The sequence below is a fragment of the Buteo buteo genome, chromosome 7 (genome assembly GCF_964188355.1).
Source record: "Buteo buteo chromosome 7, bButBut1.hap1.1, whole genome shotgun sequence".
Classification (NCBI taxonomy): domain Eukaryota; kingdom Metazoa; phylum Chordata; class Aves; order Accipitriformes; family Accipitridae; genus Buteo; species Buteo buteo.
In genome coordinates this window covers 35,755,931-35,774,323 of record NC_134177.1, presented here as the reverse complement: position 1 = coordinate 35,774,323, position 18,393 = coordinate 35,755,931, and the positions used below count along the sequence as shown (strand labels likewise).

Sequence of the window (18,393 nt, the reverse complement as noted above, 5' to 3'; positions counted from 1 at the left end):
CAGGTCTAATTGATGTTTGTATTGATTGAACTGCTCCAAGTCTTAATTTTGGTTGTAAAACTCACTTTAAAATAGAGCCATTTATAATTAAGACAGGATCTGTAATTAATGGAGTTTTATACTCATAAAACTGCCTCTCTCATCAGTCTAAATTAAACTCCACATGAAAGTTTGTGCAAATTAAATACAGTGGATGCCAAAACTACTTTCTCCAAACTCTTTGCTATTCTTATTAATGTCAAAACATAAGTGCTTTGGAGATGTGAAAAAGTTATGAAAATTCATATTAGAAGAGGTGACAGCAGGGAGGGGCACCCCAGGGGTGCAGGGAGCCCTGTGACAGTGCAGGACACCCATGCCCACCCTGTGCAATGCAGGCACAAAGACATTACAGTCATGTCAGCACTTGACAGCAGCAAATCCGTGAGCCATTTCCCACATCCCAGTTAGAAAATTAATATATTGTCCATCTTGCACAGTTGTGTTAAGTTGTAACACAAATCTGCTTTTAAAAATATTTTGTTCCAACAGTCACGCCAGGCCGCCAAGCACAACGGGGCCTTATGGGGGGGAGGGCTCCCTTGCCTTCACATGCCAGTGGTTATTTAAAACAAGGGCTGCAATGTGCCTGGCCATGCCCCCAAAACCTCCTCAGCTGCTGGAGCGTTAATGAAATTCTCCAATTCTGGTGACTGCGGTTGACCATATGACTCTTTCCAACTTGATTTCATCTGAAATCTTTACAGCCATCAACCACAATATTTACAAAGCACAGACAATTTGGGGCTTGTGGCAAGAAAATAAATCATCTTGGACATATGTACATAGATAAAAGTTCCCCAATAAATCTGTTTTTCATGTGCAAAAGTCTGCCTCATCCTTATCTAGATAATTAGCTATTCATTTCTTTAAAGGCTCCCATTTAATCGGGGTTGCTGTTCTTAGTGGAATATCATTTCCTCTTCCAAAAAGGGCTACTACTATTTTTGTATCTTTTTTTTTTCTGGCTGCCACATTCTGTTTTTTCCACTAAAATTAAAAAGTCACTGCAGCACTCACCAAGTATTTATGGCTTGAAGATTCCTACACAAGTCCCTAAGCCGACGTCCATAAAAGCTTGTCATAGCTGTCCAGCATTTTCCCACATAACTTCAAACTTAAGTTGAAGATCAGGGTCCCTCAAGAGCTACTGTAAAGAGCTAAACAGGCTGACTCACTCCCTGGTAACTCCCAAGGGTCGTCCTTTGGAAATGCCTATCTGTCCCCATGGACAACAGAAGATCAGGGGTTAGAGAAGCCTCAACGAGCTCTCCAGGTGAGGAAATGAATTGTCACCCATGCCCAGAGCTGTGAACCACACCAGGGTTTCTCCCTCCCTTTTGCATAAGGTCTGTGTTAGTCCCCTGGCTGCCCAGAGCCGGTCCTGCTCCCACCAAGGTCATGGAGTGTCTGAAACCACCATCAGCCAAAGCAAAACTGAGGCCACGATGGAGGCATAGAAAGTGTCTCCCTGCATGGGTGGGAAGAAAATGCCAAACCAATTTGTTTAATCCCTTTTAGAGCTAAACCAGACAGGTTCATAGCCCTCTTGCCTCAGAGTTTCTCTTTTTAGTCCCTTCTTTTAATTTGTTTTGCTCCCATCCCATCAAAGCCTCAGAGGCCTCATGAACAAGAGCTGGAAGAGGTTAGGGGGGAATGCAGAAAGTTGATTACTAATGAACCACATAAATTATCATACTGGTAATTACCCAAAGGACTAAGGTTCAAAAGAGCCTTTCTTTTCCATCATCAATTCTCAGCCTAAACACATACAGCAGCCTTGGGCCAGCCCATTCTCACAGGTAGGCTTGCTGAGGTGCATTACAGACTGGGATGGGACTGGTTTTGTGCCGTCAAGAACTGACATATCCTTACCAGCCAGTAGATAAGAGATGTCAATATTACCTGTGCTTATGTGCACAGATGGACACATGCAGCTACATCCCAGAAAGCATGCCATGACGAGTCTTTTAGCACTAAGTTAGGGAAGCTGAAACTCAGGCTGCGAGAACGAAACTTTCTCTAAGAGTTGCTACTAAAAAGCTTTCTGTTAGAAAGAGAAATAGACACTAAGCAGATTAGCCAGTTATCCGATTTTTTTCAGCTACAGAGAGTGAAAGCCCAGCTCTGTCAATGGGAATTGTGCTCCTTCTATCAATGGGATCAGAATTTCACATTTGCAAAATAAGCACGTTTTGCTTTGAAGACAAGTCCCTTTCCAAGCTGAAAGCAGCTCTTCCGTTGGCTAAGCAAGGAGAAGGAGGACATCAACCCTTCTGCCTCTCAAGAAACACTTAATGGGCGGCTTCTCCATGCAGCCAAGCAATTAGGAAATTCAGGGATGTGCAATGTTTAGCTTTAAACATTGTTCTGATGGAGAAACACACGCTGCCAAGGTCAACAAGCTATCAGAAGAGCTTTTTATTTGCTGGGACTTAGCACTGTGATTCCAACCCTGAATTTGTTGTTGCCTGCAAAGCACCCTGGAAAGTGTCAGAAGGCACAACTGCACAAAATACCTGAAAACAGCAGCTTCAGGCCTCTGTTACTGCAAATAAACACCACCAGAGACATCACCCAGTGCATTACATAGTCAGCACTTTCCCACAGCAAAACTCCTTTCATGCCATAGCAACACGCTCAAGGTGTCCATCAGGCTCATGTAATCCAGCCAAAAGCCTTGACTTGCTGCACCGTTACACAGAAGACAGCAAACTTAACCTGCAGAAATTCCTCCAGTCACTTGCTCAAAAAAAACCTCTCTAAAAACACAGAAGAGCTAACGATAAACAGCTTTTTAAGTGAGAGGCTGCTTGTCTAACTGAATATCCTTCTGCATTTTTATTATGTGACCTCCCCCTAGAAGGACACATAAGCCTTACCCTTATCAATAGGAGTTACAGAAACCTAAGCACGTCTCCTGTTTGCTATTATCGGAGCAAAATAAAAGGGCAGGCAGAAAATACCGGACCTCAGTGCAGGACAGCAGGAAAGCCTGAGGCCAGCCAGAGCCTCCCTCCAGAGCCTTGTATTTAACCAGCCTCTTTATTTGCTTTGCTTCCATTTCCTCGGCTCATATATTCCACCCTTTATTGTGAAAAATGAAAGCAAGAGAAAAAAGAAGACAGGGAATATAGCAAAATAAAGCTATTGAGAAATGAGCCTGGAAGGCAACTGGAATGAACTCTGAAGAAGTCATTAGCTACCTAACCCTTTAAACAGACCCAAAATGGGGTGGACGGGGGGAAAGTGTGCCTTCTTTTTGCATCTCAATCCAAACTAAACCTTGTATATTTTTACTGCTCAGAAGCCCCTCTCGGCTGAAACGCCCGTTCCCCGCGGGCTCACCAGCAGACCAAGCTCAGCTCACAGGAGCCCGTCAACAAAGCAATTAAAGCACTTGAGAGACCACTTGTAGGAGGGCAGCACTGAAGGAGCAGCCTTTGTGTCCCCAAGGACACAAAGTCTCAAGGTGACTCAGCCATGATGCCACCAGGTTTGGGGATCCTCTGCCACTTGGTCAGGATGGGAGGGATCCCTGTGGGTCCCTGCCCAAACCTCTTTCTCACCCCACCACGGCACCTTGCTGTTGCCTTGGCTGGAGAAGAAACAGCGCAGGACAATTTGTCTCCTGAAGTGCTTTCACGGAAAGCACAGTTTCAGCCTCTCTGAAACACTTCATTAGCTCACAGCAGCTGCACAAGCTCCCTGTCCAGGCTCCTGCTGAAATAAAATGTTTTGACTCTTTTAACGTAAGCACATGACCTGGTGAGCCAAAATCTACAAGTTTGCCACACCTTCAGAACAGAAGTAAGTTAAAAAGCTCAAATTCTAAATTAAACACTTTGTTTTGGTACAGATGAGATTTTTTCCCAGCTTCCAATTCATGGAAAAAAAATGCAAAAATAAAAATGTGCTGATTTGTCTCAAACTGAAATGGAATTCCCTAATTCCCTACATTTCTCTCTTGCTCTTTTTCTTTTTTTTTTAAGCTGCTGGTGAACTGAAAAATCCCATATTTGCACAGCTGAGTTTGGGAGGCAGTGCTGGTCCTAGGGCTGTTAACTCTCACTGCCAGCCCCAGAGGTACAGACTCAGTTCCCACAGCCTGTGCAACCAGGGACAGCATTACCTCTGGTGCTTTTATAGAGGGAAGCCTGAGCCCATTGCACGTCCACCTCCCTGAGGGGTGAAGCAGGAGAGAACACAGTTTCGGTGATATCCTCCAACTCTCTCTCTATTTTCTCATTTTCCCTTCCGCAACACTGAAATCAAATTTACAAAGCTGTGACAAGCTACACTTAAGTACTTGTGATGGACATTTCATTCACCAGACACATTGGCAAACACAGTTTCACATTTCAAAGGCAGAAATTACTGTGTCCCTGCAAAGCACAATTTACTCCTTATGTGCAAACATGAAGAATTGCTGAGGAAAAAACGCTTCAAATCTTTCTTACCTTCAGGAAGTAATAACAATTATAATCAGTTACACAGTCATATTTCTTCCCCCTCCCCATCCAAACTTATTCACAAAATCTCATGCCTTGGATTAGATTTAGTTGAAAGAAAAGTAATGACATTTCTGTTTCCTAGCAAATTAAATAGAAATTGCCCAAAAGAATAATCCTAAAATACAAAATACTGCCTCATCCCACATGTTGCTAATAGGCTTGTATTCTAATGGTTTGTTTAGAAAAAGGGAATTTTCTTAAATGACATCCTAATGATGTGCATTCAGAAACATGAGCCATAAATATCTTTCACTATCAAGGCTTTGGGGTTTTTAATATTTTTTTTTTACAGAATTCTTATCAAAATAAAGGAAACATTTTAAGAAAGACTTTGTGCTATTCTGCAATACTAAAGTTTGAAAATTCCAAATGCTAACATTTCTGAAAGTTATTTTTCTTGCTCTTACTTGTCTCATGGTTGTTGCTGCAAAGGGTCTCAGTGCTGCCTGCAATACCTCAGCTCCAGGCAGGACACGGCATGGGACTGAGCAACTCACTACTTGTCAAACCCACTCAAATTCCAGAGGGATGTTTGATCCTGTCTACTTTTCCCTCTGTTTAATGGTGCCAGGACTTTGCGTACCCAGTCCCCGAGGACACTGAGGTCCATGATCTCCTGTCACGACTCATTTTGAGTATTGCTTCGTGTGACGTTCCCAGGGGTCTTACTGCTGGTCCCAACAGCACCACCACAATCCCTCTCTTTTGGTCCTCTCAGCTGGATCCAGGGCACAACAGTCATTCAGCGTGGAGATGAATGGGAGACCAAGGCAGACAGCAAGGTCCTGGCTCAGCTCATCCTCCACAAACCCACATGGTGCAAGGGCTGCAGTGCCCCCAGAGAGCCCCTGGCTGAGCGCTCTGTGCTGCACCAGGAGCACAGCCCTGCACGGAGCAGCATCACCCAGTGACGTGGGAGGTGCAGGACCTTGGGCTGACCTTAGCCTGCAAAAAAATCCAGCATAGTTTTAACTCATTTTATTTGGAGAGTGAATAATCTGAGCCAAATAGGCATCAGCCTTAGGAACTGCAGTGATTTCAGCACCCTCCACTGCAGTGACTGCTCCAGCACCGAAGGCCCGCAAAGCATTTTATGAACTACCACTCTGCCTGGCTCCGGTGAGCTTTGCTGCACGCCCTGTGCTCCTGGACACATCCCTGACATCAAAGCAGAGAATCAAAGGTGGCTGAGCTCTTGCTGTGCCTGACCAGCGTGCCCAGCAGCATCGCTGTACCTGCACGGCTCTCGCTAGCGAAGCTCGCTGCGGTCCTGAGCAGCACCCACCTCCTCAGAGCATCACAGTCACCCTGGGAGATTTGCACCCCTTTGTTTTCACAGGCAGGCAGGAGCTAAGTCTGACTTCAAAGGGTTTGTTCTGATCCTTTTTGATGTCGCCAAAGCCAGCAAAGCTGAAAAAGCAGCGCTTCCCCGCTGGGCTCCTGCTCTGTCCCCCTGTACCCATCTGGCTGGTGGCTGTGGCTACAGGGTCCTGCGAAAGCTGATGACTGCTGCACATGGGTCTGGCTGCCAGCTCATTTAGCTCCGGGAACAGCAAATCCAACACTGAATGCAGCTGCCCATCCTCTTGCCTCCTCTTTGGCTCCAAACTCTGCCCTCCACCCCCACCGCTGCCTCCCACCCAGAACCCATCCTGCCCTGTCCCACTGCGGTACAGCCGGCCCCCCGTTCCTCCCCTGCTGCCCCTCCTCTCCTTCTGCCTTCCCCAGCTCCGACTTTTTGGGAAACTGCCCAGTGCAAATCCTGGGAGGGAGCATCCTTGCAGAGCTCATTTAATAAGCCCGGCCTTTGCACCTATTCCTCATCTCAGTTAGGGCTGAGATGGTCTCAGGACCCACAACTGGGCAAGGGAAACTGGGAAACAAAGATTTCCAGCCAGAGGGGGAGGGCGGCCAGGTCTATTTGTTTAATTCCCTGTATTACTGTTGTCTGCCTCCCTCATCTGGACTTGCACCCTGGTAGGCAACTTCTCGCACTGCCAAGCCACTGGCCTCATCCTCAGGAAGATAAATGCACTTTCTCGTAAGCAGGGACAAGAGGACAGGGACCACAAACACTGTCAGCAGAGCACGGCAGAGCAGGCTCATGAAGGGCAGCTGCGGGTGACGGCTGCTGCCGACGAGCGCAGCAGGACCGGGATGCTGCCTGGTACTGCCGAGCAGATGCCCCAACAGCCGAACCAAAGCCAGGAGCACTAACCTTGACATCACATTGCTTTGAATGGCATTCAGAAAAAATATGTTCAAAAGAGCCAGGTGAAACCCCTCTGGATCACTGAGTTTTTCTCCCTGTCATTTTTGCAGCAGCATTGTGCCAAGACAGTATCCTCCTGTGCCAGCACCCCCCGGTGTCACCACCAGGCTCGTTTGTGACCACAGGCACAGCGGGACAGGAACTGGGGAGTCAAAGCAAAGCCATGGGGAACAAGAGCCACAGATGATGCTTGACCCAGAGGTCTTGCAGCACCCCAAGCAGTGGTGGACGTACTGCTCTCCTCTCCCTTCACAAGTATCACTGCTGCTAGGTAAACTGAGGCACAAAAAGATCAGTGATGGTAAAAACATCCCAGGGAAGAACTACAAATAGATATTGGGACTCTAGCTTTTCTGCATCTACATCTAACTCCTAAACCTCATTATTTAGGGGGCAAACCTATTTCTGAATGATCCTCTATAGAGAGCACATAGATGCAGTGCAGAACAGAGGCTTTTTGCAGATGTTTGCGTTTTGGTGACGTGGCTGCTCTGATAGAGGCAAGGGAATTGATTCACGTTTGCTATGACTTGATTAAAGCTGATGTGCTGAAAGACACAGTGAACTAACACAGCCTGGCTAAAATATCAGTCTCCACAACTCAAAGGGACACCTGACAGTCCACAGCATCCTGACCACAAAAAGGGCACGTGCACAGCGCGTAGAGCATCATGATAACCTCCAAATCCTTAAGTATGTAAAATCATGGTAATGAAAGGAAGGACCTATGAAGCCTAATGCTGACTAACTATAAGACACTGTGTGACTGGAGACCTGGCAGCACTCACGAGACCCTCAGGTCCATCCTGCTCCTGTGTTTTGCAACCATCCACGCCAGGTCCACGTGCTGGGATTCACTGGCACGCTGAGCCATTCATCTTCCGACTCGCTCTAATGGCAGCTTGTCTGGGCCTTTTTTAAGCCATGCATCAGCCCCTGAGCCCAGTGCCGATAAGGAGGCCCCAGGAAATGAAACAAATAGCAAGCCATTTACTCAGCACCACAGAGGGGATGTCTGATGCAGCTTAAACCCAGGCCGGAGTCCAGGTTCGTGCCTCTGTCTGTACAGTTAAATGAGAAGAAATGCCTTATCACAGTAATTTCAGCTGGAGGCCAACTGCTTGACTCTCCAGAACTGCTGTGGCTTCCGCAGAGCTGAGGTTTCCCCAGTGCCCCAGCCCTGCAGCTTGGGAAGGAGCCAGACAGCTGAGATGTTTCCCACCTGATTCAAAAAAGAAGCACCATCACCTCCATTTCTGGAGTGGGGAAGATGTTCCCCGGCTGCTTCAGCCAAAAATCTGTTCCCATGGCACTGCCAACCCTGCTCAGCCCCAAAAGCCACAGACCTGGGTCAGAAATTGATGTCCCCCTTTGCCAGGGAAAGATGCTCTGGACAGATTGACCACATCCCAAACGAGCTCACTGGGAGCTGGACCAGCACGGAAAGGCATGCTCGGAGGTGACTACCTGGTTGGATGTGCAGTGTACAACACACAATGCCCTGCTTTATCCACAGCTCTCCTGTGCCTTCATCTGGAAAACAGAGGAGACTGAATCATTTAGTCTCCTGTGCTTCCAATCCCAGGGTGTGTGCCATGTCCTTATGGGTCTGGGCTGCAGTGACCCTACCCTGGCCCCTATCCTCCCACGCACAGCTAAAAGCCACTGCCTAGGGAGTACATTTGCAGAGCGATAAGGTAGAAGGTAAGGATGAGACCCCTGGGTCCACACAGCAACACTTACTAGAATAGGAGCGACTTGCTAAAGCCAGAGTTTTAAGGCAAGGGATTGAAGGAGCTTGTAAAATTAATGATCCAGCCTAGAAGCTTGCATAAAAAATTAAAAATCCATATTAAAATTTGTATAAACGTGTCACACCAAGATTTAAATGCCTTCTAAAGCATGTGTAGCTCTTGATCTGAATGTGCTCCATTCCCATGGCCTGAGGCAACGTAGGCAGCAAGTTATCAGCTCGCTCCACTGAGAGCCCAGCTCGCAAGCGAATGAAACGGCTGCAAGGAGCATCGGCCTGGCACAATTCACGGCATGTCAGGGAGCACCAAACCCTTGGTAGCATCTCTGCAGTGAGAGACAAAACCAGCAGATTCGGAAGGAGCTGGATGAAGACACAATCTGCATCCCTCTCCCCAAAACCATCTTCTTCCACCTTGAAAGAGGCTCCTTCTCCACTACAATAAGCCAGAAACCCTCAAGCCTCTGACCAAGGATATCTGAATATCCACCACTAGCAACTCACTTGCTCGCCAGCCAGTTCCTATAACTATGTCAGCATAGCTGGAGTCCAAACAATCTCTTTAATTGTTGTCCAGATGGTGTCCCTGTAATTCTAATTTGTTGGCAGCCAATCTCATTTTATTTATACTCTCTTGCTCTAAGGACTCTTTCCTCGGAGATGATGCTGATGCCTGTTCTTGTATTTTGGGGGCAGGGAGTCCAGGTGACATGTTCCCCCTTGGCAGAGGGGCGGTGTAGAACAGGGGGAACAGAGCCTCTGCAAGCCCTTCCCAAGGTTGCACCCAAAAAAGCATTTGTACCCCCAAGTAATCAACCTGCCAAAGTACCGGCGCCTTGTGTAGGGCTTGGGCTGGAAAGCGTTGGAGGCTGGAAATACTTGCTGTTCTGGACTTTTTCCCCCAATCCGTAGCTTTCTGCCACCTTCCCACTGAGGATCTCTAGTGCTGGAGAAAACCCAGTGCTGATCTTCAAGCCCCAACGGTCCCTAAGGCAATGCAGAAGCTAAAACCCTCAAGACACGGTCTTCCTCTCTGGTGAAACCCAGAGGAGCCAGACCTCCCTGTGCTCAGCCACTTTGGGTGTCCAAACGTTATCATTGCCTGTTTGTGGTGGGAAGTGCTACTAATTTCAGTGAAAAAAAGCTTTCCTGGAGGCCAAGAGTGAAAGGTCAGTGATGCCGGGGCTGGATGGACAGATGTCTGTTTGTCTGCAGCACGCAGGACCTCACTGCCACTCTGTGCAAGGTGGGGGAAAGCTTCCCAAAGCCAGCACAGGGGAACCGAGCCCTTCCCGATGCACTGCAGCGGGGCAGGGGCCTCTCATCTGCTGGCTGCTCCAGTCAATGCTGCCATCTGGAGACCACTAATGAGGCTGGGGCAGATCACAGTGAATTATAACTATAAATCTCTCCCTCGGCGAATTCCCTTGAACCTCACTGGAGCTAAGCTGGCACACAGCCTGGGACAGGTAGCCACGATTTCTCCATCAGCAGCTCCACTCCTCCACTAGACATGCACTGTCTGGAGCAAATGTGCACCTTGCAATAAAATAATACTCTGCAGAATATTAATACTGTGCCAGTTTTTACAATTTTTAAATGGAGGCTGCTTCATACCTGAAAATACCAAGTCCCAAGGAAACCCACACTGTAATTAAAATACGTAACTGGAAAATGAGCTGAAGGGACTCAGCAGAAGTGAGAGATACAGATGCTTGTGTCCACAGAAGAATCTGCATAGTGATGCTGCAGTTTTATATTCAGAGACACGAAACACTATTAAAGCCCAATATAAGACATAAATTATTCAATTTCCAGCCATGATCACTCACAGTGGAGACACTGTGGATAAACCTCTCTTTAAAAAGAACTCTGCAAAAGAGAAAATGAGCTTTACACAGTTTCATCCAGTTAATTAACAGGCTGCTCACAGTGCTTACACTGAAGCATGGACTTGGGGACCATGCACAAATCCACGTGCAGAGCATCCCAGTGTGGCCATACCCCAGCGCACGCTCCCCCTTGCTATGTCTTCTATCCCAGGAAAATACCCTTGCAACTCCTTCCTCCCAGCAGGATGCTCACTCTTCTTTGTTTCTCTTTCCATTTTTCCAAGTGTTTTTTTCTTCCCATGGACAAAGAGCCAAGTGGAGCAGACTCAGCCTGTTGCTGTTACATGAGTCAGTCAACTGACTAATGCCTCCCCCCCCGGGTTTCCCTCCTCGAGCACATTGCTTCTCCAAAACACAGTTTGATCACACCTGGGACACCAAAGATAATCAGTCTCAGCCACCGACACGGCGCAGCCAGCTGGCTGTTGAGGCTGGAGGAAATCTGCCTACCCCTTTACCTTTTGCGCCCATCAGCAGGATAAAAATCTCTGCTAGCAAACAAGCAGACATGGAAAAAAATCAACATCTGGAGAGAGATACGAGGAGTCACACAGCAGCCCTGACTCTCCAGCAAGCATGGGACTGTTTATCAAGCCTTTCTGATAACACAACAGTGAACTAGGATCTGTATCAGCCCCAATCCTCATGGCTCACAGGGTTTCTGCTAAACAACCCCCAAACGAGACTGCACAATGACAGTGCTCTGCAGCACCATGGTCCCTCCTCTCCCAGGACTTAGAAGATCCAAGAACCATGATATCAGACATGCATAAGAGGGTAAATACCCCTGATTTTGGCCTTATTTTCACAGGCAGGGCTACGATAGTATGGCCGTGTTTGCAATGTGGGACTATTTTGCCTGGTGTGTCCCCCAGCAGGGACCCAGCGTGCCACCAGCCCCACGACTGACCATCTCACCATGCTGCTGGGACTCCAGAACCAGCTGCAGCCCCAACACACCTTCAGCCACTTGGCATTGCCTGCATTCTTGGCATACGGGAGACAACTGTTAATTTAAAATCCATATGGGGCATCATTTAACCATGCCCTTTTAATTATTTCAAGAGCTATTTCTCAGTATAAACTGAAGTTGCTCATGGTTGACTTTTATGCAGGAGCCCAAGAAAGAGTGACCCAGTTAAAAGCTTCTGCAGGTGACAGAAAGGAGGTTGCTGGGAAGAAGCAGAACCCAGGTAAAGCATGACCTGCAACATGGTGTATGATCTACAACAGAAAAGTCGCCTGGTGTGGGAAGTCCCCAGTTTCCTGCCTTGAAGTCTAAAGCACCCCAAGCTCCTGCAACCAGCAGCTTTGCCCCAGTTTCGTGTGTTGCTCTGCTGACATCTCCAGTTTAGGCAGGCAAAACCATGCACTGGCATTTCCACTCTGGATCTCAACCTTAAGGACTGCATCAAGCCGGTCAGGTTGATGTCTACAACCACAACAACAACAAAATCTCCCAGCCTAGAAAAAGCCTTGTAGATATGACAGACCCCACCTGGGGCAGGGGCTACGTGGTCTAAGGCACCAGATGCCAGTAGCTGTCCTGCTGCCATGCAGCAACATTTCTTCCTGCACAGGCACTGCTGATTTCAAAGGAATCTGGGTCAGGTAGGGATTTATCATGATGTCTTTCTGGACAAATAGCTGCTGCTGTGGTTCACATTTGGGTTTTCTCTGCAAGGCACTGACTAGCATGCATTTCACAGACACTTTTTGCAAAGCCTACTTATAATGCATGTGCCTCCCTTCAGGTGATATTTGTCAGATTCCTACTATGGAAATGTTTTTACCTCCTGACAATACCCTTTAGATAGTGCCTATGGAGGTGGATGACTCAAGCTTGACATGATGATTTCCATCCACCATTTTTTATTAAAAATACTCCTAGCAGTTCATAATGTGAAGAGAGAAGCTGGTTTTAAAAGGCATGTGGAAACCACAGAGTATGCACAAACTGTGCCACAATTTGATGTCAACCTACAATAGCCAGAAAATCTATATGTAAAACAGTTCCTCTCAGCCTTAATTTATAATCTCATGCATAGAAACCGCTAGGCACATGGCAATAACATCCATCCGAGACCCCACTGTACTTCACAGTCCCTAAGAGACAGGTTATGGATGGCCTGCCACTTTCAACTTCGTCATTTACTTGATGTTACAAAGTTAAGTATCGCCTAATATAGCTTTCTGCAAGTTAATTCCCTTTGTGACGGTGACAGCTTCTAAAAACCTTCACGCTACTACAGAACTGCAAATAGCAAACACCGCTGCTAGGAATAGGCAAGCCATCAGCAGAGTGACCTGCTATCTCTTCAGCCTCTTTCCTTGCTGCCAGCATAGTATTTAAAGCAGGATGGAAAAAAACAGAGCGGAGTTAAAGTCGACAGATGGCTGATGCAAGTCAGAAAAGTTTTCATAGGAGAAAAATAACCAGTCAGAGAAGAGGCAGAGCAGCACCCTAAGTGCGCCACTCTGAACGGCGCATGTTCATCCGAAAACCTGGACTCCTTCCCCCTTACGTTACTTGAAGTCAGAAATATTTTTCATTTCCTGATCTCCATATTATCCTTCATCCACCACCTGCAGGCTGCAAACACGGAGTATTCGCCGGTATTCACTGCGGGCATGTGCAGGGGAGACACGCTGCGTTCCAGCCGTGCTGCGCAGCGCCTTCGCCCTGCAGCATCCCAGAGCCCACACTTGCAGAAATCCTTCCCAAAGTGAATGGCATTGACACATGCAATGCTAGACGCAAAAAAAGAAGGAAAAAAATCTGCAGGAAAAAAACCTGACAGATCAGGCACTTGTTGGAGCCTTGAGCGCAGAGGAGCATTATAGAAAATTCCCACTGATTTCTCTAGCTTCAAACCTTTAATAATTTAATATGTGTGACTGGAATTTCTCAATAGGCTGGAACTCCCTCGGGACCAAAATCTCATTGAAAAAGAAACCAAGGAGAATTTGGCATCTCTTTCCCAGCCTGTGAGATTAAATGCAAATATGTTATTGGCATCGAGCTATCACAGCTTGATATATCCACAAAGCTCCCATACACTGACATTAACTTCTCAAGGAAGAACATTTTGTTACTCACCCTGAGATAGTTTATGCTTAAAGGCAGAAAGACTATTTCTGGTTTGAGTTTGGGCAGTGAACAGCAGTACCTTCACCAATTACCAACACACCCGGACACTGATCTCATATTAGTGACAAAACACAGTAAGATACTGACTGCTGACCTAATATTACGTATAATTTCCAGTGGCTAGGCTGTACTCTGGTAGCTGGCATACAGAAAAGTAGCTCCAGCTTCTTATGCTGCTCTGGCTTTAGTGGACACGAATCAATTTGGTATCACTTCTGTGTTTGCAGGTGGAAAAAATGGCCTGAGGTTGAGCTGTTCTCTGCTAGGCTAAGAACTGGGGCATATCTTCATGGCAAAGACACAAAGCCCTTGAAAATAGCTGTTTGTAAAGCAAAAGGCTGTCAGAAAAAAATTTAAGTAAATTCTAACAAGAAGCCTGTGCTTAACAGCCAGAGAATAAATGGATGATTAGTTAAAGAGCTCTAACCATTCTCCTGAAGAATGAGGGGGATACTCTTTGTGAACAGAGATGAATGAACTCTGCTGCTCTCCAGTTCAATAGCACAGTTATAATGGGGCACCAACTACATTAAATGGATGCAGCACTCGCATTAGCAGCGACTTGGCGGCTGCCTTCTCAAAAGACTGCTCCTCTACACCTAATTCACTTCATTTGCCGTTAATTAACGGAGATGATCCACAGCCTCCTGAGTGCTGGTTTCTCCTTGGGGAAGGCGGGTTTGGCTGTGGGGCTGTGCTCCGCTGCCTCCTGCAGCCGCTGCTCCCACCCCGGAGCCGCTGGTGGGAAAGCGATGCCGAGAGGGCTTGCGAAGCTTGCAGGCTGTCCGACATGGCTCGGGCTGACAGCAGGGAGGCATGGGAAGGATGGAAATTAGACCGGGCTTCCTTCCCACCTCCAGCCACAGACCATTTCCATGCAAACAGCAGGGGAACAAATCAAGGACTAGTTTCCCTTGTGCAACGGGATAGCCCTGACAGTGGGGTGCAGCCCTGATGCCACCTGAATCAGCTTTTGACAGTTGTCTGTAAATCTCAAAGGCAATTACAGTAGATGTGCTCTAATCAGGGTAGACATAGCAGAAAACCCCTTGTTCTCTGCATTTGAAACAAACTGCAAGACCTCATCCAGCATCCCTGTCTGCTCAGCCAACCCCTGTCATCCTGAATAGGGACAACAGCTAAGCTTTACCTTGCGACATAATTTGTCACCTATACGATGCACAGAAGCTAAGCCAGTTCAGTTCTGCTCACCAACTCAAATCTTCAGAAAAGCTCCTGTAACCCAGGAGAAGAGCCCAGAAGATGCCTCTGCAGTCCTTGTGTTCCTGGGTCTTAGCTAAACTGCACTGAAAGCAGTTTCTCACATTGCCTCTCTCACCTGAACTGCATTTAGCACATACTCATTGGGAAGAAGAGAAGCAGTTACAAACACTCAGAAAACACTGTTTATACTTAAGTTAATGCAAAGCTCACAAAACCAAATCCAAAGGCTCCGAGTTGAAAAGGCTTGAAAACTAAGGTCTGATTTACCAAAGCACAGGTGAAAAGGGGGAGGGTGGGCAGAAATGTTGGCCTTCTATTTTGCCAAAATGCCTCCAACCTGTTGTGGAAGGAGCATTTCCACCTTGCACCATTCGCTTGCTCATTTCCTCATCAAGTTCTCCGTTGAGACCACCGCTTATGATCATGGCTTGTACCAAATGTCCATTGGGAAGCCAACCAAGAGCTTCAATTTGTTGCACAGCCCTCAAAGACCAGCTGTCAACAATATTAAATTTGCTTAGAAATTACCCTGATGAGCCACAAATTGCCTGTGGAGGACAGCTTCCCACCACAAACCAGCCTGGGAGTCTACCTGGCCTCACATCCTGCCTGCGGGGCAGAAGGGATTAGCAGCAACCAGTTTCTAGGGAGGAAATTATGGGATCCTACAAGCAGCAGATGTGGACAACCTTTCTGATAGCCTTTGCCAGCCTGAGGCTGGTCTGTGCTCCCAATCACTGACCTGGAAAAGGGAATTTTAAAGCTCTTTCCAGCTTCTTAAGCCACAAGCCACCTCTGTGAATCTTGTTATATTGAGACACAGAGAGAAATCTCACTTTTGAAAGGCCACAAAGCAAATGAGAGGACTTGCTAGGAAGGTGGATTCAGCTCTGCAGGTTCCCAGGAAAGGCTAAAGACATCTTTATAAAAAGACATTAGCCTAACTTTTGTAAAGTTTTCCCCATAAAAAGCAGCCTTACTCTTTCAAAAAGCTGCTTTATTTCTAGGCAGAAGGACAAAATCTGAGGCTAAAGTCAGTCTAGAGCTCTCAACATAACTTTGGTCGGGGACCTTTTCTTTGCCCCTGAGCCATCTCACTTCTGACCTGCCTTTTTGCCCCTTGCTTCACGGGAACAATACCTCCAGTTATTGCATGACAATGCTACAGAGAAGGTGAAAACAAGCCTTTCCCCATTCCCAGCTCCCTTTGGAAAACTGCAAGGATGTAGCTCACCATCCAGTTCCTCCACAGAGATATTTGCTAGCTGTTCACTGTCACTGCCAGCGGAGAGTGAGCGGTTCAGGTAGTTGCCTTTGTACAACAAGCCAGCTGTTACATGGTGGAATGGCATCTTCTCCCTGAGCACAAGAGAAAACGGAAGAGAAAGGCTTATTTTAATTATCTGTCTTTGGTTTATTTGAATAGTACAATAGCCTGCCTTGAAAGAGTAGCTGGACCAAAGCATCTTACACCAGGGAACACGCACTGAAGTTGGGTGCATGACTGACAGATTGTGGATTTTATTTAGTGTCTAAGACAGGAGCTAAACAAACAAACTAAAAAGCAGCAGACCCCCCTCTGGAGGATCTAGACCCCTAAGATGGTTCAACCTCCCCTGCCCAGAGCATCCGTGCTGAGCGAGACACATGTCACACCAGTGCCTCTGCTCCAGACTCCAGTGGCCCGCACTGAAAGAAGAAAATTCACATTCGAGCAGGACCCGGCAAAGAACATTTTCATCTCACAAATATGACAGCTAAGGAAAAGTACTGCTCAATGGGAGGCTGTAGCAGAAAAGTGTTTGCAAACTTAGCAGGTATAAACACCGCAGCCTAGTGAAGGGCAGCCATCTGCACAGACAAAAGTGGAAATTACTGTCAGCAGCACTTACACATTGATTTAGGATACACAAGAAAGAGGCAAGTTTGCCAAAGTCAATTGAAATATTAAGAAGAAGATTTGTCATCCCCTTGGCTGGTTTCAATCAGCACAGCCCCATCATGGGCCTATTGCATTTTATACTGTACATTTCCAGCCGATATAAATCAGCAGAGTCAACAAAGCCACCCAGACATCAGCTGAGGATCTGGCCCAGGGTCCCTGCAGGGGCTGGAAGGTGGCCAGGACATGCTGGGCAGTAGAGTTTGGAACGGACGATTAATATAAATTTCTATGGCAACTCTGGCAGATCTCTTTCACACCAGTGGGGGCACAGCTCCTTGGAAACAAAGTCCAAGGGCATTCTCACCACAGCCACGCCGGCACATCACCTTACTTTGCCATAAAGAGCTAAGTGCCACCTACTGAATCATTCTCCAGCCAACACTACAATTACAAGGATGATCTGGCTCTTACTCAGCCATATGTTCTTACCACAGTCAATAAAACAAATATATATACATACTTATGCATTAATTTTGTAACAAATGCCTTCTTGCCTCACTGAGTTAGTAAAAGCTTTAATACACTCACCAAGAGCAAACTAACTTCGAGACACACGAAAGCGAAGAATAAAAGCCATGAGGTTTCTCTTGCACTGCTTAGCATGTACCTAGAATTTCTCTTGCAGTAATTATGTAAATAAATCCTAATCGTAATTTTAAGTATTTTTATTTGGGAGCCAGTTTCTTCAGCAGCACATTAGAAACCGTAAACAAGGTTTTCTTTTTCATTAAGCATATCTGTAATTTCCCAGCACTTGCCAATTAATGTATTTCATTCTGATATATTGCTCACTGACATATTGCTCTGCACTAAGACAGGAATTTTACCTACCCACAGGGAGACACATAGGTGAGGCCAGCTTTGGTAGCGCTCTAGGTCCCAACAAGCAGGGCTGGAGAGGCACCCCTTCATCAGCTTCCAGTCCCATCACAAAGTATTCAGGCAGCAATCAATCCATGTTTTCTCTCGATAATCACACACCCAATGTAAAAGCAATTACGCTGATTTTCAAAACCCTATCAAATTAAAGAGATTTAAATCTAACACCTGCGATGGCCCAGGCGGAGCTGCGGGGTGAACTTGCCCTGCAAATGCAGAGTGTGATGAGCCCATGGGGCTGGGGGCTGATGCCAGCACCCACCTGCCCTGGCCCCTGGGCGACGGGAGCTCAGTCCCTTGCGCTCTCTGAGCTCCCCCCACAGTTGGAGTAGCTGCAAGCCATAGATTTAGGTGCACTAAAGCATCTCTGAAATCACTTTCTGTGCCTTTGCTTCTACAACCATTAAAAAAAACCCAACCAACAATGCATCTCCCCTGAGGGCTGAAGTGCTTAAAATCAGCTCCCACCTTGGATCCTGTAATGCATTTTAGTACTGGGGGGAGACCCGTGATATCCTACAGTGAGAAATCCTGGATTAAATTCTACCACCTAGGTATATTATTTTTTTTAAAATCGCAATATTATTCAATGGAAACCCAGCAAAGCTTCTGGAATTCAGCAGCTCTCAGCCTGCCTCCAGTTTCAACAAGAGATGCTCAAAACCAGACCAGCAGCAGCTCCAGTGCCAGATGTCCAAACAAGGATGTGCAGCCATGCTTCAGG

The 18,393-nt window shown here is 46.8% G+C and overlaps 1 protein-coding gene across 1 annotated transcript in view; it reads right to left on the bottom strand.

Moving 5' to 3' along the window:
* CALN1 (calneuron 1) overlaps positions 1–16,197 on the bottom strand; it is a 107,967-nt gene extending 91,770 nt beyond the window's left edge. The window contains exon 1 of the mRNA XM_075033335.1: positions 16,080–16,197. Within this exon, the coding sequence (XP_074889436.1) occupies positions 16,080–16,197 (118 nt within the window). The remainder of the gene's footprint in view (positions 1–16,079) is intronic.
* Between the last annotated feature and the right edge of the window lie 2,196 nt (positions 16,198–18,393).